This window comes from Pygocentrus nattereri, chromosome 10, assembly GCF_015220715.1.
Source record: "Pygocentrus nattereri isolate fPygNat1 chromosome 10, fPygNat1.pri, whole genome shotgun sequence".
Lineage (NCBI taxonomy): Eukaryota > Metazoa > Chordata > Actinopteri > Characiformes > Serrasalmidae > Pygocentrus > Pygocentrus nattereri.
Window position 1 is genome coordinate 12,780,988 of NC_051220.1, and position 27,472 is coordinate 12,808,459.

A 27,472-nucleotide genomic window follows, 5' to 3' on the forward strand; every position below is an offset into this window, starting at 1 on the left:
CATCTCTCTCTCTGTCTCTCTATCTCTCTCTCTCTGTGAAGCAGACTGTGCCTATGACTTCTTCAATGTGCTCAGAACTGACACACACATAAAAATAGAGTACCAAAGCATAAATACGCAGCCGCAGTCCTCGGGGTCCAAGCACTTCTTACCAAACCTTCCCCACTTTCAAATTTCTGCTCTGCACAATTTAATGCGTAATTAAACAGTTAAGATGTAAATGGAATCATTCAGAGTGGTTTAGTGTGAAACACGTTTTTAGAAAAAATTACAGAGTCTGAATTGTTCACAGTAGTGGTGATCGGAACCAGACGTCCACCCATAAAAGCTCCCTCACAAACTGTTATCACATGAAATGGTTATGAATTCACTGTCTGATGTCAATGTTGAGAAGTTAAACTCCATTCATGGTGTTGGATGAGAAGGCCTGGCTCGCAGTCTTCGCTCTAACTCATCCCAAAGGTGTTCTATCGGGTTGAGGTCAGGACTCTGTGCAGGCCAATCAAGTTCTTCCACACCAAACTCACTCATCCACGTCTTTATGGACCTTGCTTTGTGCACTGGTGCGCAGTCATGTTGGAACAGGAAGGGGCCATCCCCAAACTGTTCCCGCAAAGTTGGGCACATGAAATTGTCCAAAATTTCTTGGCCTGCTAAAGCATTAAGAGTTCCTTTCACTGGAGCTAAGGGGCTGAGCCGAACTCCTGAAAAACAACCCCTCCACCAAACTTTACACTTGACACAATGCAGTCAGACAAGTACCGTTCTCCTGGCAGCTGCCAAACCCAGACTTGTCCATTGGATTGCCAGATGGAGAAGCATGATTTGTTACTCCAGAGAACACGTCTCCACTGCTCTAGAGTCCAGTGGTGGCGCTTTACACCACTGAATTTGACACTTTACACTTGCACTTGGTGATGTAATGCTTGGATACAGCTGTTTGGCCTTGGAAACCCATTCCATGAAGCTCTATACGCACTGCTCTTGAGCTAATCCGAAGACCACATGAGGTTTGGAGGTTTGTAATGATTGACTCTGCAGAAAATTGCCAACCTCTGCGCACTATGTGCCTAAGCATCCGCTAACACCGCTGTGTCATTTAATGTGGCCTACCACTTCGTAGCTGACATTCCCAATCCCTTCCACTTTGCTATAATACCACTGACAGTTGACTGTAGCGAGGAAATTTCACAACTGGACTTGTTGCACAGGTGGCATCCTATTACGTTACCACGCTGGAATTCACTGAGCTCCTGAGATCGACCCATTCTTTCACAAATGTTTGTAGAAGCAGTCTGCATGCCTAGGTGCTTGGTTTTATACACCTGTTACCATGGAAGTGATTGGAACACCTGAATTCAATGATTTGGATGCGTGACTGAATACTTTTGACAATATAGTGTATAAGCATCAAAATATCATAAACATCTGAACATTTTACAATGTTTGAACAGTCTGAGCAGTTATTTTGTTTGACATCACTGATGTTTCTCTAATTTACACAGAACATGTAATATTCAAATTGTTCTTATTCGGTGTAAAGTTAAAGACCGTACATACTCAGACTCCTTTAACATACATGGACTCTGAGGTCCACCTGCCTTATATCTCCACTATGTAGCTCCATGTTACTCTAATCACAGGACTGCCGGTAGATATTAATTCTAGAAATTGTCCATTAATAAAGATCTAGATAATGACTGACGCACTGTGCATCAGCAGTTGATCTACGGCCTCTAAATGAACACTAGAAAGGTGGAGCGGCAAGAGAGGTGTTTCTGATAAAGTGAGTGTAGATATATAACCAGTTAAAAAAGAGCAAATAACACAACATTTAGTTTCATTCAAGTGGTACAAAAACAAAATACCTCCTTTAGTTCATTAGTTTTAGTTCTGGAGATATGAGGCTAATGTAGCTACCAAGTAATGGAAGCTTAGGTCTAAGCTAAGTTTGCTATTTGCTAAATGTTTAGCTAAAATCACAGAAAACATTACATCTTGCTGACACCTCCTATGAATTTGGCCTAGCTGACCTGGTTTAGTTGTTTGTTGAGTCTGTCTATCCTCCTTATATGACAATATCAGGAGCATGTCGAGTGTTGCTAAGCTAATGCTGCATTCAGGCGTACATCAGATGGTTGTGTATACAAGATGGTTGACAAATATGAGAATAACTGAGAAGAAGAGAGAACATGGAGAAGAACAGAATGGAGATCTGGAGAACACAATACTGTCTTTTTAGTTGTGCTACACAGCACAAGACGCTTGTCCCAGAGGAAACATTCTGCTACCATTTTCTCTTGTCAACTTGTCATTGTTGCTTTATGCGGTCAAGAGAGTTGCTTTCTGCCCCCTGGCTGTGTGTGCATCTCTGTGATGAGGCTTACAGAAACCTGTTTATAGATAACAGTGAGTCATACAGTGTCGGAAAGCAAATAATCTAGAATATTAGAGATACTGAACACTTCCTCAAGTCTGAGACAAGCAGGTAGCACTGGTGTATAAGCTTCCATTACCTTAGCTACATTAGCCTCATGGCTCCAGCACTGAAACTACAAAAGCAAATGTCTTAGCTGATCGACTACACTTCCAAAGTTTCCAAAGTAGTTTCCAGTAATGAGCTCTTCAAGTGTTTCCTTCCATCAAGGCGTTTGTGACCGTGATTTCGGTCTGACGTCCAGGAAGATGACCACCAGTCTGTAAAAGTTCAGAATGACCACCAGGAAATTCTTGATGGCAAAGAACACCAGCATCTGGTGAAAAACTTCAAAGTAGATAATCACGGTCAGGCGGACGACGAGGAACGGTCCATCCTGGATGAACAGGCTCTCCACGATGTTCCAGATGTCTGTACTGTGTCTCTCCAGCAGGATGTTTCTACAGCAACCTTGCTGCTCCTCCACCTGCTCCTCAGTTGATTCACCCGACTTGGAGGTCACCACTGAAGGTTCAAACACAGACTGGGTCACACTTCACCAAAATCTGACTAATCCAATTATGAGAGTGTAAGAGTTTATGAACAGATATTCGGCTGACGTACGTCTGTGCTAAACATTAGTGAAAAAAACAGAAGTGGCATGTAGAGGATTTGTATGTTAAGGCTGACTTTGTGAAATTTACAGATAATTCAGTTTTTAGCACTCATCTGGCATATTTGCCTTCATAGAGGGAGGAAACCCACACCAGCAGGAGCTCACAGATGCACAAAGGGTTGTAGTCATTAATGTAAAAAATTAAGGTATATATTTTTATAAAACATTTTTAAGCACATGCTTGGCCTGAAACATACTTCATGCAAGGACGTGAACGTCAATGGCGGCGCTTGGCTAACGTTCTCGGTCCTTCTGAACAAACTCACCATGCACTCTTGCATTGCAACGGTGGTTAAAACACTGAAGGGGCGCTAGAGGACAAATCACAGAGGGATCTACTGCTACTCCAGCAGCCTCAATGTAGACAGTAGAGGTGAGTAAACTGCTTTACCCCTTCTCTTGAAATGGAAATGCAATAATGTACTATATTTTTATGATTAAGTAAACTATATTTGTGTGAAATACATTGCCGTTACGAGACCACTTGGACAGGCTTGGCCTCAAGTTCGTGCTTGTGTTACGTTAAGAAATATGTCATGACACATTTTTTACGCAACTACATGCAAAAACACCATTCTGCATCACACGAAGCGTCTGCGTTCACGTCCTAGCATGAAATACGTTGCAGGTCTTAAGCACAATAGGATGACGTAGGACGCGTGCAAGATTAGACTTTATAAATAAGGCTCCTCTACCTGAATCAGGTGAGTTGGGAGACACCTTGGGAGATAATTGTCTTTTATATTTATATGCATCATTAATGTTTCATATAGTTTTTATGTAAATGTTTTATGTAATCTTTTGTCCTTCTGTAACTGCCAAGGAGATCCAGTTAAAAATAACTAAACTGACTAAACTGGCACATTTACAGAAATTTTTATTAGTGTGTTCTGTCCCCATACATCTAAATCAAATAAACTAAACCGTTAAACACTGAACTGATTTACAGTCACACAGGTGTGCAAACCAGCTGTCAGCAGGCAATCACACGCAAATTAAGCTAACAGCAGGACACAAACACCAGACCTTCAGCAACAACAGCACTGAACTAAAACCAGCTTTCAAATGGACCTAACTATGGACACTAAACTAACTATGAGGACTCCCAGGTTGGGACTTCGGTAGTTTCAGAAGGATTTTTTTTTTTTTTTACTTTTTTTAACGACAACGCCGTTATGATGATATAGTCTTCTCAGGGGCACAGCCAAAGTATCCCGGCCTCCCAACCAAATGGGGAGAGAATGGTATGATACAGTTTGATTTGTTTTCTGTCACTGTATTAAGGCCCATCAAAATCTACCAAGCTCTGTGTTACTTATTAAACCTCTAATCATTTAGTACTGCTTAGCAATTGTTGCTATTCGTAATTGCTTTTTAGTAAGCTAGATAGCTCTCATGACTAGCGTTAGGACCCTGTGGTCTTCTGAAGTTTCTGAAGGGTTTAATGAGATTCAGTGTGGAAAAAGTAATGAAGCTGCCCATTGAGCAGTGACTGATTCTCAGTTGACCCCTGAACAGCTGTGGCTCGGCCATAGACTGAACTGCCCGCTCTGTTCATATCTGTATGAGGCGCTACGCTGCCCTGAGTACCAGAGAATCTTTGACTTCTTAAGATGTTCAGTTCTTCAGCACACAGCTATGTGCTAACATATAACATTGCTATAGTAAAAATGATAGCGTTTATGAGCATAAATGACATATTATGCCTGGAATATGCAGACTCCATTATTCATTTTTTTATTTGGAGCATTTACAGCATTGTTAGCTGAATCATGCTTTAGTCTAACAATTAGATCCAGTAGCTGCTCAGTTCTCCATGGTAGGCTATATTACTGATCAGATGAGAAATTAAAGCTGTATTGTATAACAGACTACAACTGGCATGTGAATGTTCACTGTTAACTAGCATATTGAGGGTATAGTATCATGTAAACATTATTAAGAAATCGGAAGGCACATTAGGATTTTGTCTCACGAACTTTATGAGTAGCTGCCTTTCCCGTTACCCCAGCTTTGGTACAGACAGCCTTTTATAATGCATGTTTAATGTGTGCTTTTACAAAAATCAGTGAGGACAAAGATGCAAAAGAGACAACCAGAGAGAGAGAGCGAGAGCGAGAGCGAGAGAGAGAGAGAGAGAGAGAGAGAGAGAGCGAGAGCGAGAGCGAGAGCGAGAGAGAGAGAGAGAGAGAGAGAGGGGGGTAAATGAAATAAAATCAATTTGAAACTATCATTTGATTCAGTGTAGGATTCAAGGGTAATTTCGGCTGAAATAAACACAAATATATAAATAGTTAAATAAATTAATAAAATAAAATTAAACAGGGTAGGAAATCCAGTCGGTTTGTATCAGCAGTTCATGGAGGAATGGTGGAATGAGGAAGGAAAAGGTGCATAACAGTTATGGGTAGGTAAATAAGGAGCAATGATTCTGTTTTAAAAAATGAAGAAACCTACAGTTGGTGTAACTCATATTTGGCAGTTATTTTTATTCACTATGATATTAAGGTGACATTTTTGCAAAATGGACCTCAATAAAATTATAGTTATGGACCTAGGTGTGTGTGTGTGTGTATGTGTGTGTGTGGGTGTGGGTGTGGGTGTGGGTGTGTGTGTGTTGTACACTAACTCATAAGCCTGCAGTTAGCTTTTTACAGTTGTATGCAAAATTCGAGAGCCCCTGGCCAAAAGTCATGCTTTGTTGATTTTGTAAGTGAAGATAAGCCTGGCTACACTACAGCAGCTGTGCGAACTAACGAGATTAGGAACCAAATTGATGTTCTGATTTGAATTTTTTCATGTTTCTTCGCTCGATCAGAGCTTAACACACATTTACAGAGCTGCTTTTCTCACTGCAAAACTAAATGAAGCAGAAATACTGAGAATAAAGCATTCGTTTAAGGTTTCTCAGTGTGTGAATAAGAGTTACGAGCGTGTTTCTGTGTTTGGTCTTTGAGGAAAGCTGGAACTGAACTGAACTCAGTTTGCTGTCTTCATTTTTTTCTACTCTTATCAAACACCTGCTATCACAGCATTTATCATAAAACTAACAACTAAAACTGAAATGGAAGCTAAACTAAAACTGCTAATTCATTTCTACGGCTAACTAAAAGTAAAGTGAAATCAAAGCCAAAATGAAGAACTAAACAAAAACCACACACCAAAGAAAGATGGTTCTTCAAGAGTTCAATAGCAAAGACAGTAGTTCTGTTAAGAGCCTTGAGTTTGATATAGAACCATTTCATGCTTGAATGGTTCTTTGCATGGTGAAATGGTTCTTCAGATTGATGGAAAGTGAGTTGTATGTGGTTCTATATGGCACCAAAAAGGGTTCTGCTGTTGTATACATGTCAGTTGTTTACAGTAGAACACTTTTTGGTGCTAAATGGAACGACACGTTCTCCATCAATCTGCAGAACCATCTTTTTTAAAAGTGTGTTGAATATAAAGCTGTAATATCTGTGCTGGAGGGCCTGCAGTTACAGTCCAGCTGTTGCTCTGAGCTCCTTCGTCTCTGCAGCTCAGCTCAGACTCTCTACAGCAGGAAGTTTACAGAGTTTAAACAGATACTCAAACAGTTCCTACTTTCACTAATGTGCCGTTTAGAACAGCCTGAGGAACCAAGAACACTCACTGCTCTCCTTCCTTTAAACAGAGAGAACAGTAAACTCAGCAGAATCAACTGTTCACATATTACCATTCACAACACACGGAGTACATCACTCACAGGTCTCTCTGCACCTCTCTCTAACGGTCTCTCTCTCTCTCCACTTCTCTCTACTGCCCTCTCATAATATGGGATTACTGTAAGGTGCAGTTCTCTCTCTCTCTCTCTCTCTCTCTCTCTCTCATTGTTAATGTTTCTGCTGTGAGGCTGGACTGTTGTCCAGCTGTAGTGTCCCCTGTCTAAGGGGGTTCCTCAGAATTCCACTGAACACATCAGCTCTGAATCATTCACCCTCAGGAACTACAGTAAGACAGAAACTGCTGCGTCTGAAAAACTCTTCTCCACATTCAGACCAGAGCTGCAGGAAAAATGAGCCTCCTGACAGTCACCCTTAATCACACCATTTTACTCTGTATTCAGTAAGAAATTCAACAGTATTCAACAGAAAATCATCATCTGATTGGGTTAAATCAGTTAAAGTGACTGAAGGGAGTGATAAGTCTGAACGTCAGTGTTCTTTAACAGCACTGATGTTACTGTCGTCTGTGCAATAACTGGCTCTCTGTTCACACAAATGTTCTCTCACTTAGCTCCACCCACCAGTTGGAATTTAGGCCACACACTGAACTGATTATTGTATGTGTGTGTGTTTGTGTGTGCATGTTTGTGTGTGTGTGTGTAGGTTCCCCAGAATTGTGTAACAATGAAACACACAATCAATGATCCGTGTTCCAAGAGATTTTGAAAGAAATTTCCAAATGTGGGTGTAGGACAGTAAGATTGCAGTGTCAAAAAACAGTTAAAAGTTTAAAGAATCTGAGAACATGAACCATGTTTACAGTGGGCTTGAACACATCCTGGATGATAAGCCCAGCTGTCAGTCAGTGAAGCTTCATGATGGCTCCTGCGACACTGGCAAAGATGAATCTGAACCCTCTGGGAGTGACTGGCGTTCGTTGGCAGTCATAATTGTTTACCTCTGTACATGAAGCAACATGAAGCATTGTTCTTTTGTGCATGTAGGTCGGTTTAGGAGCTGATCTGTTCAGACTGATGTTGCATACAGATCACATTTAAAAGATATTATCAATAGCCAAACAAAAAAATCAGATTTGGTGAGAAAATCAGATTTGGGCCACTTTTACCTGCTGTGTGAACATGGCCTAACTGTTCAGCCATGTCAGCCCACATTAGCAGTCAGAGAAAACAGTGGTCAGGCTAACGGCCATTACAGCAGATGCACCATGTTCAGAAACTCCAAAGGGACCCACGGCGACGTTCGGAATCTCAGTGTACCGCTCAACACTGTCATTGCAGTAGTAAAGTAAAGATCAGAGCTACATGGCTTGATGCTTCCAGTGTAGATGAAACATAACTAAAAGATGCTTTTATCTTGGGAACTTTTTCACCAGCATCTGCTCATGTACTTATTTTCTGCCATCATACATGTTGCTAAACGGGCTCTAATGCTGAAACAGCATGTTGGTGGTAGCCGGCTATTGCACTGAAGTGTAATGGAAAATTTCTACAGACGACAGCATTCATGTTCTAGAACTCAGATCTCAGAACCTTTTGCCATTGACCACAGTGGTGAAATAAACCGGATCATGATTTTTTTGGGAGCCACACAGGCCCAACATTTCAAGTTTCAACATTTTCTCATTACAAGTCCAGGATCAAACAGAATTACACAACCAAACACTGAGGGCATAGAACATACTCCTGCCTTTCCACCTCAAATAAGGAATCTGCATTGCCATGGCTGTCGTCCAATTCATTATCCAACTGGCCAATCAAGCAGTGACCTTCTATAACATTTCAAAACCCTCAAATGACCAAAGCAAAAAGCCTAAAGAAAATAATATCTAATGAAAAATACAGTTGATTGAAATTCATTGAAATTCAAAGTTCAATTTTTAGCTGGGGTGGCCCCTTCTGGCTCCTCCCCTTTCTTTCCACAGTGCAAACAGCGTGCATCGTTCCCCACTTCATATTGTGAGTGGTTCTACCATATCATCCGCAAGCAGTACACTACACCTCCGGTGTGAACGCAGCACTGTGACTAAAATTGTCTAGAACACTACAGAAGATCTAACTTGTGCACTGTAGCTACATCAACACTGGATTTGTACCTCAAGACCTTCCAGCTCAGCTCGACTCGCCATCCTTTAGGATGCATGGACACTGCGAATTGTTCTGTTTGCCAAGATTTGGTCTGGAAATATGAGATTTATGATCTTGTTTTAAAAGTTATTTTCTAGTTTCTATCTTTGAATGAATGGTATATTCTTTAGTTGACCATGAATATCTTTTATGCCTCAGTCAGGAAATCATACAATTGAGTAACTTACTGATAAAACAAGCTACATTAGACAGAGTACTGATCTGTACCATTCACTTTCACTAAAGCATTAATTTCAGTAACAGTGGAATCATCCTTCACTAGTATTGAGTCCTTTCTGCTTAAATTACTAATTTATTTTCTTCCTCAGCCTTAATTTCTTCAATTTGTTAAAATTAAGAATGCAAAAAGTAATTATTCACTAATATTCAGTGTGTTTCACTGATTACTGAGTACTGATTGCAATGAGTCTGATCTCAAGTGATTTGATCTAAAAAGCAGCCTTTTCTACTTATTTCAAACCTGTGAACTCTTATCAGAGCTGATTATTTCTAGTATTCTAGTATTAAATAATTTTCTCCTCAAATTCAGTCTTAATTTCTTGTATTTTAGCTTATCTTTTTGCAGTGGAAGACAGCACTTAAATAAAAAAATAATCCAACTCTTACTGAAGGGCACTGTAATGCACTCATGCTGTGTTTATCCCTGTATGTTTCTAGTTATTAGCTCTGGCTCTGTTGTTTCATGGCAGTGTTTGAGTTGAAGAGCAGGTTGTTCTAGCTAGGATTTGTTTTGGACAACAAAGCCTTTTTGTAAGTCACACTGGATAACGGCGTCTGCTGAATGGTGTAAAGGTAAATGCAGAACCCAGGTGTACTCTTACCTGCCAAGTGCAGAGGAAACTGCAGCATGCTCCACGTCCACACCGCCAGGATTATATACACCAGCTGTGGACTGCTATCCCTGTAACACACACACACACACACACACACACACACACACACACACACACACACACGCACACACACAGATATCAGTATGAGGAGTGTCTACACCCATAACTTTAATCCCACCAACCAACAAAACACTCAGCATGACATGGTTTAGGTCTGTGGTAATGATGATGAGAGTAATGCGGTGGTCTTAAAAACACTACGGCCAAGTCAGGCTAATGGCTAGCTAACAGTGCTAAACTTGTCAGGAATTATTGCACTTATGTTCCTAGGGTTCTATGTTCCCAGTGTTCTATGTTCCCAGGATTCTACATTTTCAGAGCCCTATGTGCCCAGGATTCAATGCTCCTAGGGTTGGATGTTCCCACAGCCATAAGTTCCCATGGATGTACGTTTTGAGGGTCCTATATATTTTACTGTTATATGTTCACAGTGGCCTATGCTCCCAGGGTTCTATGTTTTCAATGCCCTATGTTTCCAGTGTTATACTGTATGTTTACAGGGTTCTATGCTCCCAGAGTTCTATTTTTTCAGGGCCTTGTGTTCACAGGGTTACATGCTCCCAGGGTTCTATGTTTTCAGGGCCTGGTGTTCCCAGATTTCTATGTTTTCAGGGCCCTATATTCCCAGGATTCTATGTTTTCAGGGCCTTGTGTTCCCAGAGTTCTATGTTTTCAGGGCCCTGTGTTCCCAGTGTTCTACGTTCACAGGATTTTTTGCTCCCAGGGTTCTATATTTTCAGAGCCCTGTGTTCCCAGGGTTTTGTTTTCAGGGCCCTATATTCCAGTTGTTCTATGTTCCTAGCATTCTGTGTAATTATCTTTCCATTTAGTCAGGTACATTAACGTTAAGGAGAGAAGTGAGACGTCCATCAACAGTAAAACTGATCAAGCCATACAGTATAAACGTTAACTTGCTCCCCAGCTGCTGACCCCTGACTCAGAGGACAGTAAAGTGTGTTTGTTTAGGAGAAATCGACTCTGAATCTATGTCTGAATCTGTTATTCACACAATTTAGCACTAATACAAATAAGCCCTGGAAAACTAAAATTATGGAAATGTTTTCTTTTTTTTGGATACATAAAGAGGGATTCTTGATTAAATAAGTAAAGTTAAAAGTTATTTAAATCAAATGAAATGTAATTCTCAGAGATGTCATTGAAAAAAAGCAAATACAAAAAAGATTTCAAATAGAAAAATTAATAATTTAACTCTAATTGATCTGCTAAATTATATGAGTATTAATGATCTGAAATCTTAACAGATGTGATTTAAGGCTGTTTAGTGAGAATGACCCACCTATTATTTGTTCAATCTATTAAAATATTATCATCATCATTAAAGATCAGAGACAGATTTAATTTAGTCATTTACTGCTTCACTGTTAAAGCACTTTCAGTTGCTATTTCCATGATAAATGCTCTATAACTTAATCTGGCCATTACGCAACTGAGCCAATTCCCTGAAATGGTGGTAGCTGCACTATAAGTGGAGTAGTGCACTCAGGAGGGTGTTGATTTGGGACACAGCTGTGCTCTCTTGCAGAGGAAATAGCTCTTCAGTAATTGAGGAAGTACCCACTTCACATCAGACAGCGTCTCGCTGGTGAATTCCAGGATGTCGGCGGCTGTGCCAACAAAGATCAGCAGCAGCTGAGACAGCTCGTCACGTGTCACCCCGCCTCCAAGGGGCAGGAGCCACTTCCCCACAATGAGGAGGATGAGCAGGGTCTGATGAAGAGCGAGGATCCAGTCGTTTGGACAGATGGAAGACAGGCGCCTCTCTATCGCCTGAAAGATAAACCCACATACACAAACTGTTAGACGACACTCCAGATATATTACATATACATATACATATGACCACCTCATTGTTTCTACACTCATTGTTCAGTTTATCAGCTCCACTTTCTATATAGATGCACTTTGTAGTTCTACAGTTACAGACTGTAGTCCATCTGTTTCTCTGATACTTTCTTACCCTGTTCTTCGGTGGTCAGGACCCCATGGACCCTCACAGAGCAGGTACTATTTGGGTGGTGGATCATTCTCAGCAGTAACACTGACATGGTGGTGCTTTGTTAGTGTGTGTTGTGCTGGTATGAGTGGATCAGACACAGCAGTGCTGCTGGGGTTTTTAAACACTCACTGTCCACTCTATTAAACACTCCTACCTTGTCAGTCCACCTTGTAGATATAGATCAGAGACGATAGCTCATCTGCTGCTGCACAGTTTGTTTTGGTCATCCTCTATTCTCTGTCTAGCAGTGACCACATCAGTGTTACTGTAGTGCTAAGAATAAACCACAACCCAAATAGTACCTGCTCTGTGAAAGTCCATGGGGGTCCTGACCACTGAAGAACAGGGTAAAAGGGGGATAACAAAGTATCAGAGAAACAGATGGACTACAGTCTGTAACTGTAGAACTACAAAGTGCACCTATATAGTAAGTGGAGCTGATGAAATGGACAATGAGCTATGCCTAATTGGTGTATGTAAGTAGCCATATATAATAATATGCAATATAGATGATACGTGTGATATTTTTGTTATATTTTCATTTAGAAAAAACTTCAGTTATCCAATAGAAATGGTCCAAAAAATCTTATTATATTAACTTCTATTCCAAGATAAGAGTGTACCTCATTCTCGAGTATCTTCCCAAGTTTGTTCTTAAGTGTGTTCTTGAGAAAACTCCTAAGAAAAAGTGTGCATCACATTCATGACGTGTTCTCAAAGTGCAGAACTGTTCTCACCTTTGTGCTCTTGAGTGTATATAGATTGTGCTCTTACCTAAGAACAAATCCCAATTAAGAAAACATTGGTGAATGTCAGAATCTTCATCAAAACTGTGTAAATGGAGAAAGAAGAAGAAGAAATTTCTTCTTAAGAACAGTTGGTGAATGAGGACCAGTGTTTTTTTCTTCTCCATTTTGGGGATCAGAGATGAAGAGATGCAAAGACTGACTGATTGTGGAACAGATCATGAACTTCTAATGAACAAGCAAATGCAGTCTAACTGCCAGACTTCCAAAACATGACCTGAAGAACATTCCACCTATTTACATTTACATTTACAGCATTTAGCAGACGCTCTTATCCAGAGCGACTTACAAGAAGTGCTTTGTCAATCTAGAGAAAGTATCTTTGCTAGTTACCAATAACTTAGAGAAAAAGACAGTCCTGAGCTCAGATACTGCTAGAAACAAATATGTCACTGCAGACACCAAGAGAAAAAGAAACAGAGTTCAACGCAGAACTCTGTGCCATTCAATGCAATACAATAACAAACAATACAATAAACTACAATACACAGTGAAGTACAATAAAAATAAGTGCAGCTTATAATTCAGTGCTCATTTAAGTGCTGTGTAAAGAGATGAGTCTTCAGGCTACGTTTGAAGACAGCAAGAGACCCTGCTATTCGGACAGCCAGTGGGAGTTCATTCCACCATCTGGGTGCCAGTACAGAGAACGTTCTCGACGCTTGTCTTCCGTGCACCTTGAAGGATGGCGGGTCAAGCCGAGCTGTACTCGAAGCTCAAAGGGCTTGTGGTACAGTTCGAGATTTCACCATTGCCATCAAGTAGGTAGGGGCTGGTCCATTTTTGGCTTTGTAGGCAAGCATTAGGGTTTTAAATCTGATGCGTGCAGCTACAGGAAGCCAGTGAAGGGAGAGCAGCAATGGGATGACGTGGCTGAACTTGGGCAGATTGAAGATGAGTCGTGCTGCCGCATTCTGGATGAGTTGCAGAGGCTTGATGGTCGGCATGGGAAGACCAGCCAAGAGTGACTTATCTTCAAACAATATGACAGAGAGCCAGAGGAGCTGTGGATGGAACTCAAAGAGATCAGCAATGATGAATCAGAGCAAGTAAACAAAGTCAATGATTATTCAGAGAAAACTGGGAAAAAAGAAGAAGGATAAGGATCTTCTAGGGGAACTTAAGTGTGAATTCCAGAGAGCTGCCAGGAAAGACAAGGCTCAATACTACACCAACAACATCTGTAATGATACTGACAATGGAAAAACAAGCACTGTGTTCCAGAAGATACAACACATCCAAACTAAATTTCAGCCTCATAAGAACAGATAATAACACGTGAAGCAAAAGCTGAATGAAGATGGATGGCACACACACTCATAGGAGGACCCTCAGCCCTAGAAGATGAAGTCAGGTCCTGAGATCATTGCCTGAAAATAAAGCCACAGGAAACGCTAACACTACAACAGAATCTGAACGCAACAAATCTGGAATAACACTCAGTGGCTGCATTTCCACTCAAATGTTTTGCATTCAACACAGTTACGTGAAAAACTTTAGATGTGGTAGGCCACGATTAAGCATCAAAATGAGCAAGATGGAGAGATTTAACATTTTTGCTTCAGTAGAATCATGTTTACAGCCATTTGCTGTTTTTTTATGGCTATGTTAATTGCTGGTCAGAGTTGCTGGTCAGAGACGGGAGCAGGACGAGCAGTGGCCACCTAATGAGGGCTGAAATCTCCGCACCACTCTGACAACCACCTTAAATCTGAGAACATAAACGCACCAGACAGTTCTGGAGCTCATTGTGCTGAGATGTTTTTCAAACTAGCTTTGATCAGGCACTTCAAAGATGTTGAAAGAAATCTTCGGAAAGTTCTGCACTGCGACTGGACCATCTGTAGGAATCATGGAATCATGTGACTTAGGCTTGATACGTCATCATTTATTCAATAAACACTTTTCCACCACTCTTTCGCATTTTAGCTTTGGTGATATAACTTTTCCACCTCAGCCTAGTGTTAAATTCTTTGTTGCAATATTTGGGTTTCCTTTTCAAAATTCACAAAATTGGTGGATGGAAAACCTGCTAAAGGCTAGAAGACTGGAAGTCAGTTTATATTCCAGCACCAAAGAAAGGAGACCAGAAAGAATGCAAACTATCATACAATTTCCTCAAATCACACCAGTAAAATTATGCTTATGACCATACAATATTGGCTAGAGCCTTAAATTAGATGGTTAGAACAGCAGAACATTTGAAAACTGCCAGAAGAAGCAGCGGCTCTACTCCGAGTCCCTCCCGGATGACTGAACTTCTCACCCTATCTCTAAGGGAGAGTCCAGCCACGCTGTGGAGGAAACTCATTTCGGCCGCTTGTATTCGCGATCTCGTTCTTTCGGTCATTACCCAAAGCTCATGACCATAGGTGAGGGTGGGAACGTAGATCGACCAGTAAATCGAGAGCCTTGCCTTATGGCTCAGCTCTTTCCTTTCCACAACAGACCGGTAAAGAGCCCGCATCACTGCTGACCCAGCACCAATCCGCCTGTCAATCTCCCGCTCCCACTCGTGAACAAGACCCCGAGATACTTAAACTCCTCCACTTGAGGCAAGAACTCATCCCCGACCTAGAGAGGGCTCTCCACCCTTTCCCGCGTGAGAACCATGGCCTCGGATTTGGAGGTACTGATCCTCATCCCGGCCGCTTCACACTCGGCTGCAAACCGATCCAGTGAAAGCTGAAGTTCACGGCCTGATGTCCCCAATAGGACCACATCATCTGCAAACAGCAGCGATGTGACCCTGAGGTCACCAAACCGGAAACCCTCCATCCCCTGACTGCGCCTAGAAATTTTATCCATAAAAATTATGAATAGAATTGGTGACAAAGGGCAGCCCTGACGGAGTCCAACTCTCACTGGGAAAAAGTCTGACTTACTGCCGGCCATGCGAACCAAACTCCTGCTTTGTTTGTACAGGGCCTGAATGGCTCGTAGCAAAGAGCATGTACCCCGTACTCCTGAAGCACCTCCCACAGAATACCCCGGGGAACACAGTCGAATGCCTTCTCCAAATCCACAAAGCACATGTGGACTGGTTGGGCAAACTCCCATGAACCCTCCACAATCCTGGAGAGGGTAAAGAGTTGGTCCAGTGTTCCACGACCAGGGCGGAAACCGCACTGCTCCTCCTGAATCCGAGGTTCGACTATAAGCCGGACTCTCTTCTCCAGTACCCCTGCATAGACCTTACCAGGGAGGCTGAGGAGTATGATTCCCCTGTAGTTGGAACCCTCCGGTCCCCCTTTTTAAAAATAGGCACCACCACCCCAGTCTGCCAATCCAGTGGCACCACCCCCGATGTCCACGCAATGTTGAAAAGGCGTGTCAGCCAAGACAGCCCCACAACATCCAGAGCCTTGAGGAACTCGGGACGGATCTCATGCACCCCTGGAGCCCTGCCGCCAAGGAGCTTTTTAACTACCTTAGCGACTTCGGCCTCAGTAATGGACAAGCCTATTCCCATGTCCCCAGACTCTGCCTCCTCACTGCAGAACGTGTTGGTGGGATTGAGAAGGTCCTCAAAGTATTCCTTCCACCGCCCAATGACGTCTTCAGTCGAAGTCAGCAGCACACCATCTCCACTATATACAGTGCTAGTGGCACACTGCTTTCCCCTTCTGAGACACCTGACGGTTTGCCAGAATCTTTTTGGAGCCAACTTAAAGTCACTTTCCAAGGCCTCGCTGAACTCTTCCCACACCCGGGTTTTTGCCTTGGCAACGACTGAAGCCGCAGATCGCTTGGCCTGTCGATACCTGCCAGCTGCCTCTGGTGTCCTACAGGCCAACCATGCCCGGTAGGACTCCTTCTTCAGCTTGACGGCATCTCTCACCTGGGGTGTCCACCACCGGGTTCGAGGATTACCGCCCCGGCAGGCACCAACTACCTTGCGACCACAGCTACAGTCAGCCGCTTCAACAATGGAGGAGCGGAACATGGCCCATTCTGCGTCAATGTCCCTCACCTCCTCCGATATCTGGTCAAAGTTCTGACGGAGGTGTGAGTTGAAGATCAATCTGACAGGTTCTTCTGCCAGACGTTCCCAGCAAACCCTCACTATATGTTTGGGTTTGCCTGGTCTGACCGGCATGTTCCCCCACCACCTGATCCAACTCATCACCCGGTGGTGATCAGTTGACAGCTCAGCTCCTCTCTTTACCCGAGTGTCCAAAACACATGGCCACAAGTCCGATGACACGACTACAAAGTCAATCATTGAACTGCGGCCTAGGGTGTCCTGGTGCCATGTGCACTTATGGACATCCTTGTGTTCAAACATGGTGTTCGTTATGGACAAACTGTGGTTTGCACAGAAGTCCAAAAACTGAACACCACTCGGGTTCAGATCAGAGAGGCCATTCCTCCCAATCACACCCCTCCAGGTCTTACTGTCGTTGCCCACGTGAGCGTTGAAGTCCCCCAGTAGGACAATCGAGTCTCCAGGAGGAGCACTTTCAAGCACCCCTCCCAAGGACTCTAGGAAGGGCCACCGATGGGAGGGGCAGTTGTAGGGGTGCGGTGCATTGTGGATCGGGCAGTGTCCGAAGGTGTGGGCCTTGGTGTTCTGATCCTCGGTTGCTGAAACTGGCTTTGAATATCAATAAAATTATTATTATTCATTACATTCTTTCACACAAAATAATAACTTCAGGGTGGGTGAGGGCTGAGAAGAATGTCTCTTAGGGCCAACAAATATCCTGAGAGGGTCCTGACTTCTTGGAAAAAATATACTAGAGCTGTTTCTAAAGATTCGGATGTATAGTAGAGGAGCAGTCTACTCCCCCGCAGCAAGAGGACTCAGGGCAGTGAGTCACCAAAAACATCAGGAGAACTTAGAAGCCCCTCAGTCTCTGCTGAGGCCAAAAGTCTCCTCAGAGCAGACCAGAAATCAGAAGCTTTCGGTCCAAAACCATAATTAACGTGATAGTTCAGCAAAAATACAGCCTACATCTCAAAATAAAAGCTTCTTTAGTTTTACTGCCAAAGCTGCCTCATCAGTAATAGAAGCTTATATGTTAACAATTAGTATTTTGTTTGCTGTAACCATTGCATGTTTGGGTCACACTATGTGGAGTACACAATGCAAGCAATTCTGTCTGAGCTTCTTATCTGAACTTTCTGTTCCACTATAAGTGGTACATTATGCCACCTTACCTCAGTATAAATACAAGACTGACAATATTTCACTGCTTTAATCCTATTACACTTCCACAGCAGGTCCATTTCATTAAAAATGTAGGTTTTTTATTTGAATATTTGAGTTTTCATGCCGGAGGCGCCTGAATGTAACTGTTGCACCATTTAAGGTGGAACAGAAACAGAAATGTCTCTTAGGGCCAACAAATATCCTGAGAGGGTCCTGACTTCTTGGGAAAAATACACTAGAGCTGTTTCTAAAGATTCAGATGTAGAGTAGAGGAGCGGTCTACTCCCCCGCAGCAAGAGGACTCAGGGCAGTGAGTCAACAAAAACATCAGGAGAAATTAGAAGCCCCTCAGTCTCTGCTGAGGCCAAAAGTCTCCTCAGAGCGGACCATAGTTGTGATAGTTCAGCAAAAATACAGCCTACATCTCAAACTAAAAGCTTCTTTAGTTTTACTGCCAAAGCTGCCTCATCAGTAATAGAAGCTTATATGTTGACAATTAGTAGTTTTTATTTGAATATTTGAGTTTTCATGCCGGAGGCGCCTGAATGTAACTGTTGCACCATTTTAGGTGGAACAGAAAGTTCAAATGAGAAGCTGGCCAGCAGGAAGCCACCTTCACTACCAAGACTGAGGCAAGTGTGATGATTTATGCAGTTAGCACCACGCTAATCGGTGGGGCATAATCTTATAATACTTCTTAGGTATATTAGCCATGTAGCTCTATTTCTAAAGCAAATGTCAGACACCAAACATGTCTTGGGGAAACTGGGTGAATCTGATCTTAATGTGAGTGGGATTGAGAGTACCTTCAGTGTATCAGTGTCTGGGCCCATTGTGATGTTGAAGGACTCCACCATGCTCTGGACATTCTTCCACGAGTCCAGCTTCTTACACTGAAAGACCAGAAGAGCAAACAGAGCAAAAGAAATCATAACCTGCAACACAGACAACAGCCTCACCTAGCTAGTAGCTAACAAAATGGCAAAGAGAAAGATTTAAGACAAATAACAACTTTGAGGTGAACAGACTTATTTGCATTTATAATCACTCCACCATAAAGTCATGACGCTGAAGACATGAAGTTGCTTCTCATTCATCAGCATCTTGTTCAAAGTGTCCCGTTCCACCTTAAATGGTGCAGAAGTTACATTCTGGCACCTCAGGCACCATTAAAGGAGGAATGGGAAATGCGGAACAAGAAACTGGTGATTGAAAGCCACTTCTGCGTCTTAAAAATTTGAGCATTGAGAGACATTTTTCAAGAAACTATTCTACTTTTGTGGAAAAGTTTCCTGCTGGAGAAGTGAGAAGAAAAGTGGCTATGGCTTAGCTAAAGCTTATAGCAAAGCAAAGTTTGGGTTTTTGTTTATATTTTATGTATATTTATGTATATATTTTAGTCTATATGAGTACATTACCTAGCACATATTAAGACATATGTTTAAGCCAAGATGGCAAAATGTTACATCAATAAAATGGACATAAAATTCCTCTCAGCAGGAACATTACCAGCTGCATGATGAAAAAAGGTTGAACCAGGCATGAAGGCAGAGTCACCATTTCAACATATTTCTGCGAACGTTGTCTGTGGTTTTGGTGAGAGAGCCTGATTCCCCCTTTATACTGGCAGCAGCCATCCACTCACACCCGTAGAAAGTTCTGCCCACTTTGCCAGTGGTTTTTTACAGTGATTATGTTGCAACACTTAATGTTTGCACTATTTTGAGCCTTTTTTTGAGAAAAAGGAAAAACAGTTGTGTTTCGGGTGTGTTCAACTTCACGGAAAGATCACAGGGAGAGATGTGTGTTCGGAGGGGGGTGCAAAGGGGATGAAGCAAGACTTACTCAGACAGGAACTGCAGGCATTTTGACCCTATTGACTTTTATAGTCATGCACCATGTTGGCTCACATTGTATATGATCTAGATAAGTGTCAAAAACAAAGATACAAGGTTTTCTTCCGACAACAGCTATATGCTGCTCTAACAGTACATACGACCGACATTTGCATTCTCTCCACTCACTCTGCTTATATGCACATTATAGCTATACTTGCAATATCTATATTTTTACTTCTCTATTGTCCTTAAGCCCTGCGATTGACTGGAAACCTGTCCAGGGTGTATCCTGCCTTCCGCCCAATGACCACTGGGATAGGCTTCACACCCCCCGCGACACTGAGGGAGAAGCGGCTTAGAAAATGTGTGTGTGTGTGTGTGTGTGTGTGTGTATATTGTCCTTAATCAAATTAGTACAAATTGTAAGTGTCAGATGTCGGTTACTTTCCTGCACTTCATATTTAAATAATACTGTATTTACAGTTCTGGTTAGATGTTTACTGCATTTCACTGGCTCTGTACCTGAACTCTGCACAATGACAATAAAGTTAAATCTGATCTAATCTTATTTACCTTATGTATGATCTAGATCTTGGGTTGGACTTATTTTACCCCCACCTCATTCCAGAATGTCTGCTTCATTTTACTTTTACTTGCTGTGTAAAAGCTGTTCCACTGTACACCATTACTTCAACTTTCAGGGGTTTTTAGCAGCGAGTCAATGTTTCCTGAGGCTCCAAATGTTCAAAAGATGCATCTGGGGAATCTTAAAAATGAGAGAGAGCAGAGGACGCCCATTCCAAAAGCCAAACACAAAGAAAAATGCTCAGTTCAGTTTATTGTTTGCCTTTTGTAAGTGCAGGACTGCCTACAGTGGAGTTTAACAAGTGACAGCCTCACCGTTAAAAAGGAATAAAAGAATTTAAACTCAAGGTGAGGAAGAAAGACAAACAAACCACATCACATAATCAAATCACATGAATCTGTGCTGTTATCATTATTATTATTATTATTATTATTATTATTATATTATTATTAGTATTATTATTATTATGAATAAAGCCTTGTATCTTCAACATAGTAACTACAGGAGAAGGAAAAAAACATGCTTTTAATTTTTTCCCTAAAGAACGTTTCCTTTGGTCCATTTATCACGTAATTAACACACAATGTAAAGCACAACAGGCATTATCAGATTATGTCAAAAAATAAAAAAATGGCAAATAAAATGGAGATACAAGGTTTTGTTCTGGCAGCAATGATATGCTACAACATACTGCACAACCAGGACTCACCAACCAGTGAAGTGTAAGTGCATTAACTGGTTGAGTGTGTGCTGCTCTGTGATAAAAGCTCTTATTAAGTTTACTAGACCAGCTCAAGAGCTCTGAGATCCTGAACGCTTGCACTGCCACACAAGACCATCACCCATTTAAAGAGCTTCATTAATGTCTTTTTCACTGGGTTAAATGCTGTGATTGTTGTGGTGGATGCTTGCAGGCGTTTCATTGATCGTTGGTGGTCTGATGTGGTTTTGAGTGTGGTTAATTCAGTTTAATTGATTAATTTCTTACGTTTAAACCAAATCAATGTGTAAATCATAACTATTAAAGAGTAATGAGTTAAAGCCATGATTTGAGGGTATGGTTTGGATATTATTCAGAGGCAAATAGCTTACTGTATTAAATAATCATTAATTTTTCTTTGATGGCTGACTGAAAATGAGCATTTGAGTATGATGCATCGTTAACATTTATGAATACATTTCCAGTCACTTACAATTTAAGGCCAACTAAAATTATATTCTGTTATGTATATTTGATGTTTTTGTAGTGTATTTGTTTGTACAGAGCCTCTTTAGCGGTCATTATGATGTTCAGAGCCCACAGACGTCTAATACTTCCACATTTTACCCCAATTTAGTTTTAGTTTCCTGATGCCGTCTGGAACTGTTTATAAATGTCTTCATTCTGCTGCCTGTCAGCATTTACACTCTGCACATGAGCACAAGCGCAATCTTAGAGAAGATTCAATAACATTTATTGTACAGATCAGAAAATATGTATTGGAATATGTATAATATGGATAATGATATATGTGTTGGAATATGTATAATATATATATAATATTGGCTCGCTGCTGTCTTTATGTAAGCATAAATATGTATATCTATCTATCTATCTATCTATCTATCTATCTATCTATAAAGATATATATATATATATATATATATATATATATATATATATATATATATATATATATATATATATCCATATATTATGGATAATGATACATATGTTGAAACATAGGAAGAAAGCATGTTTGGAGACTGTATTCTTTGGCTCACTGCTGTCTTTATGTAAGTAGGGCAGGTCAACAAAGTCTATACGGGCAGACTGGATGAGAAAATAATGACAGCATTAATATAAGCACTGCAGGTGTCTTTCTCTGTATCCTGCTTAGATGGATAATGATATATATGTTGGAATATCTATATAAATATGTATATCTATCTATCTATCTATCTATCTATCTATCTATCTATCTATAAAGATATATATATATATATATATATATATATATATATATATATATATATATATATATGTATATATATCCATATATTATGGATAATGATACATATGTTGAAACATAGGAAGAAAGCATGTTTGGAGACTGTATTCTTTGGCTCACTGCTGTCTTTATGTAAGTAGGGCAGGTCAACAAAGTCTATACGGGCAGACTGGATGAGAAAATAATGACAGCGTTAATATAAGCACTGCAGGTGTCTTTCTCTGTAACTTGCTTAGATGGATCTCTGAATTTATTGGCTTTATGGTTTCGTTTTAAATGTCATTTTAAATAGACAACAAATATGATTAATTTAACAAGTAACACTGCAAAAAATTAGGACATGTAAGGAGGAGGGTTTCTAGAACCAGGTTTTCTTGGCCAGTCAGTCGAACCGAATTGGAAGAGAGCATGTTTTAAACTGCAGACGTGTGTGTGGTGTCAGGGGAGAGTGGAGAGAGATAATGATACGTTTTGATGACCTGTATATAGTTTTGTTTGACACCAGATTCCAGAGTAAACAGTGTGGTTGGAATATTGAATAATGTTTTCCATAAGAAAGAAAACAGACACTGCCCCTGCATTGCGGTCAGTCAGCAAAGATTATATGTAACCTGTTAAGATATTATGAAAAAATTCCAGTATTTACCACGAAAATGAGGGAGCCAGGTAGGAGCCCGCCAAGCATTTGTGCCCAGGGGCTGAAAACCAGACCTGTCGCTATGGAAAGGACTATTATTGATCAGTATCATCAGAGTAATGATAATGATTATATTAACAATTCATATTCAGGTTTACTAGATCAAGTTTGTGAGTCTTTGAAGGTTCAGCTTTGATTAGATCAAGAACTTTACAGCTCAAAACAAAGGCAGCAACAGAAATGAGAGGGAAAGTATTTAAACTCTCTAAGGTCTGAGATCATTCTCTCTTGATTTGTTCATATCTTCCTAAATTCTTCATTAAAAGCTCTTCATATAACCTGATGCTCATATGTTTCATATCAAAATGCTCTATGTTCATCACTACTTTCCAAAACTGCTGCAGCAACTTCAGCAGCTGTAAAGTCTCTGTATGTCATTTCACACTTGTCTCCGATGTGGATTGAATGAAGAATGAAGGGTTTCTGGCGTGATGGGTCAGTCCTTAGTGATTTCCTGAGTGTCCATTGGTCAGTTTCACACAGAATGTAGATGGACACACGAATCCACCAGTTCCACATATTGAGAGGCAGACGTGTATCTCAGCTTCTCTTCATAGTCTCATAATTCTGGATGTGTCACGTATGACCTTGTGATAAGGTGGAATGGACAGGGTGACTCTACAGATTCAGGAAGTGTTTGAACTGGATTTCTGTGCTGGATCATCAAAAGATACACAATCACTGATTTGATGTGTGGTGAGTTTGTGAACCCCAGAGTATTAAACAGCAGAGAGAGCTGCTTAACTCAGAAAGCTCTGTGATATGTGTGTGGTGGTCACCTGAGGGTTGCTGGACTTGTTCTCTTGATGATGGAGCTCCAGGATCCAGATGGAGGGAATAATGCTGATCAGAAAGAAGAGGATCACTGGAGAGAACCTGAACAAACACACAGAGACGTGCTGTGAGTGCCTTACTCTTACACAACACTCTCGTTGAGAGTGATTGAAATTGTATTAAAAACAGCTGGATGTGCTCCTACACACGCTGAGAGAGTACTGCTCTCAGTTTCTTCACTCTGACTGCACAGGATCAACAGATTCTCCTCATAAACATGACTTGAATGAAATCTGATCAGAGTATTCTTTGAAACTGCACTACATAAGATTTGAGGATTTGGATTCTCTGGTGGAAGTGTGTAACTGCATGCAGAGTACAGAAGAACAGTAATGTGGGTTGTGCTTCTTCCCTAAGTGGATGAATCTGCTAATTGAAAGAGAATTCAAAGTGAACCAGGAGAAGATCGCGTCTTCTGAGTGAATTATCTACTGTCATCATATCTTCATCAGTATAATGTGAATTTTAGTAACATTAAATGGGGCAGTCATGGGCTGGAGGTTAGGGAACCAGCCCTGCAACCAGAAGGTTGCCGGCTTGATCCCCTGAGCTGACAGGATGCGACTGAGGTGCCCTTGAGCAAAGCACCTAACCCCCAACTGCCCCCCAGGTGCTCTGGATAGGGCTGCCCACTGCTCCGGGCAAGTGCACTCACCTAGTGTGTGTCTTCACTAGTGTGTATGTGGTGTTTCACTGCATGGACAAGGGTCACTTAATCTTAAACATCAAGTCAGACCTTCTTTTTGAGTCTGCGTTTGATGTTAATACATAAAGACGTGGTGTGAAAACTTATTTCAGGCTTTACAGGTGAGTCACAGCAGCGTGCAATCACCACATTTTAGTGTGTTTTTATTCACTCAGTCACGGCACAGTAAGTGCAGGTTTAAACTCACAGAAAACGGAACAGCTGTGTTTCAGTACAAGGCCTTCCTTAGCCCCTTTATAAGACTGTAGCTATTAAACAACACTACTGATGGTATAAATCCCCCTTATGACATCATTAACCCATTCCTGTCTATAATGAGGTTTTATATTTCCTTAATTACAGAGGTTTGTCATACAACAGGGATAAAGAGTCAGATACAGGCAGAGTCAAAACCAGTGCAAAAACACAGACCAGAACTCAAGTATAAACACACCAAAGCAGAAAGTCTTTTATACACAAAATGGCAGCTGATTAGAGACAAGTCTCGAATTCTAGCGAGAGTGACCTCTGTAGGCCAGGAGAGGAACTAAAGACGTGACATGGTTCTTATAGCAAATTTTACACACACACACACACACACACACACACACACACACACACACACACACACACACACACACACACACACACACACACACACACACACACACACACACACACACACACACACACACACACGTGTGGTGCAAGGGGAATCCAGTACATTTTAATTTGAAGCCAGAACTACAGCAACTACAGCAATTTGATGTTTCAGCTCTACATTATGTTTGTTTTGAGCCATTTCTTTTGGTCCATTAATCATAAAATTTACACAGTGTGAAGAGCAATAAGATTTTTTTTCTCATCAAATTACTGAAAAATTGAGAATAGAAAGAATGAACATAAGTTGTGCTCTAAACTGTGCCATAGTTAAGGATATTATCACTTATTTCCTTAAATATGAGAGGGGAGGAGTGAATGTTAGATGGATGTGCGTTACACTGCACGTGGTCCATGACTGTTCTGTAACTGTGACAGGTTCTAATGAACACTAAAACAACCATTTGTATGCTTAAATGGTTTCCTGCATGGTGAAATGGTTCTTCAGATTGATGAATAGCAGGAAAGAGTTTTATTGTTATAATGTCAAGCGTCTAACCGTCGGAGAACACTTTTTGGTGCTATATAGAACCATTTCACCACACAGAGAACCACTGAAACATGGAGAGTGCCCCTGGTTCTCCACAGAATCATTGTCCTTACTTAAGAACCATGGAAGAACCATCTTTTAGAGCGTAGAGGACGAGTTAACTTATTTCACATTGAATTTGAGCAGGGGCGCCCAAACTTTTGCATACAAGTGTGTTCTCCTCTCACACAGTCCCAACAATGGAAGCAGGATGTGGGGGAGGGGAACCAGGGGGGCTGCGGGAGAGCCGGGAGAACGGGCAGGGGGAAAGTGAACGCAAAGGGGTTCCAGCAAATAACACAAACACGGCACAAACAAACAAACAAACAAACAGACAAATAAATAGATAGCTAAATTAATACAGTAGAGTATTACAGTAGTGTGTGAAGCCTCTGCAGCTCTAAAGAGCTCAATGTAAAGCACAGAGAGCAACTTAAACCAGACTTATCTGACCTGATATCTAATACCAGATATCTAATACCAGATATCTAATACCACATTACAACTCAGTAAAGTCATAACAGCCTTAATTGAACCAGCAGTTTAATCATGGTCACTTTTACTTTTAAACAGCAGGTTTAAGCAGCGTGTTCAGACTGAATGGTGTCCGTGTTGGACACAGGGCTGTTTAATCACAGATTAGCTGTCTCTCGCTGATCACTCCTCACTTCTTCACAGTTTAACACAGTCTGAAGTTTATGTAAATATTGACAACTCACACTGTACAAACAGTGCTTTTAGGAAAACAGTAGCCTGCTTTAAAAACTAGTGAACAGAACTTTTACATTAGAGTTAGAACTTAAACTTTTTAAATTGATTGCAGGGTTTAGTTAGTTTAATAGCAGCTCTTCACGTCGCTTCATAAAGGTGAAAAATTAAAATAACAAGAACACAATGAAAAGTCTCGTCAGTGAACACAGTGTGATTTATAGCCACTGTGAAAAATTCACACGGACTATATACAGTTTATATAGATGAATGACTTTATTACAATACATTTGTTTATCTTAATTCATTACACATGGAAAAGGGTGTTTCTTTAAGGGTTCTTTATGCAGAGCAATTACAACTGCAACAAAATAAAAAAAGGATTAAGATATTTTGTGATGAGATTTGTGTGTAAAACTGGTTCTAAAGTGTTCAGCATATCATGAATTTGTTGAATTTGCTATCAAGTTCACTTCAAGTCTCATCACAAAATATATTAACCCTTTAAGTCTATTTTATTTTATCACAGTTATAATTATTCTATATGTGCGTCTTGAGCCTGAGTCACTGCTCACTTAGAGCAGCAGAAGAGGGGACTGGCGGTCCGGCAGCTCCTGACCGTTTGAGTTCTAACTCTGTTTCAGGTCAGTGTGTCAGCGACGGTGGTTGAGCTCTCACCATTTGTATTCGTGTCCTCTCCTCCTCTTCAGCGTGATGATGGTCTCCAGCAGCAGAGGGACGTACAGGATGGTCAGCAGCCAGAACCACCAGTCATTCTTCACTGAGATCACCCTCCACACGGCACTCAGAGAGAGCAGCAGGAACAGAATACGGGTCACCACCGCACACACAAACTTCAAAAACTGCATCCTGACTGCTCACAGTGTCCACTGTGCCCACTCTGTCCACTCTGATCACTCAGTGTTCACTCTGCTCTGAGCTCTTACACTGAGAGAGAAACTCTCAAAGCTAAAGGGTGTACTGGGGGGGCGGGGTTACAGAGGGGAAGGACTGATTGTTGGCCCAACAGACACAGTGGAGTTTACACACTTAAAAATGTTTCTCAAGGGTTCTTTAGTAAAGAAAATGGTTCTAAATAGAACCATGAACACTCCAAGAACCATTTGCAT

At 41.2% G+C, this 27,472-nt stretch overlaps 1 protein-coding gene across 1 annotated transcript; it reads right to left on the bottom strand.

Annotated features, from left to right (window-relative positions):
- Positions 1–1,383: 1,383 nt before the first annotated feature.
- On the bottom strand, positions 1,384–27,277 carry tmem26a (transmembrane protein 26a). Its single transcript, XM_017708844.1, has 6 exons — positions 27,021–27,277; positions 23,706–23,802; positions 18,621–18,707; positions 11,416–11,624; positions 9,765–9,844; positions 1,384–2,941 (listed from the first exon to the last, which is right to left on the bottom strand). The coding sequence occupies exons 1-6, from the start codon at positions 27,209–27,211 to the stop codon at positions 2,643–2,645; spliced, it is 963 nt and encodes a 320-aa protein (XP_017564333.1). The 5' UTR covers positions 27,212–27,277; the 3' UTR covers positions 1,384–2,642.
- Positions 27,278–27,472: the final 195 nt, after the last annotated feature.

Excerpts from the sequence above, each read along its gene's own strand:
- tmem26a (XM_017708844.1), bottom strand. The coding sequence starts at position 27,211 with ATGCAGTTTTTGAAGTTTGTGTGTGCGGTGGTGACCCGTATTCTGTTC. Across the intron at positions 23,803-27,020 it reads AGAGGACACGAATACAAATG|GTTCTCTCCAGTGATCCTCT; the intron begins GTGAGAGCTCAA and ends GTGTTTGTTCAG. Across the intron at positions 18,708-23,705 it reads ACAAGTCCAGCAACCCTCAG|TGTAAGAAGCTGGACTCGTG; the intron begins GTGACCACCACA and ends CTGGTCTTTCAG.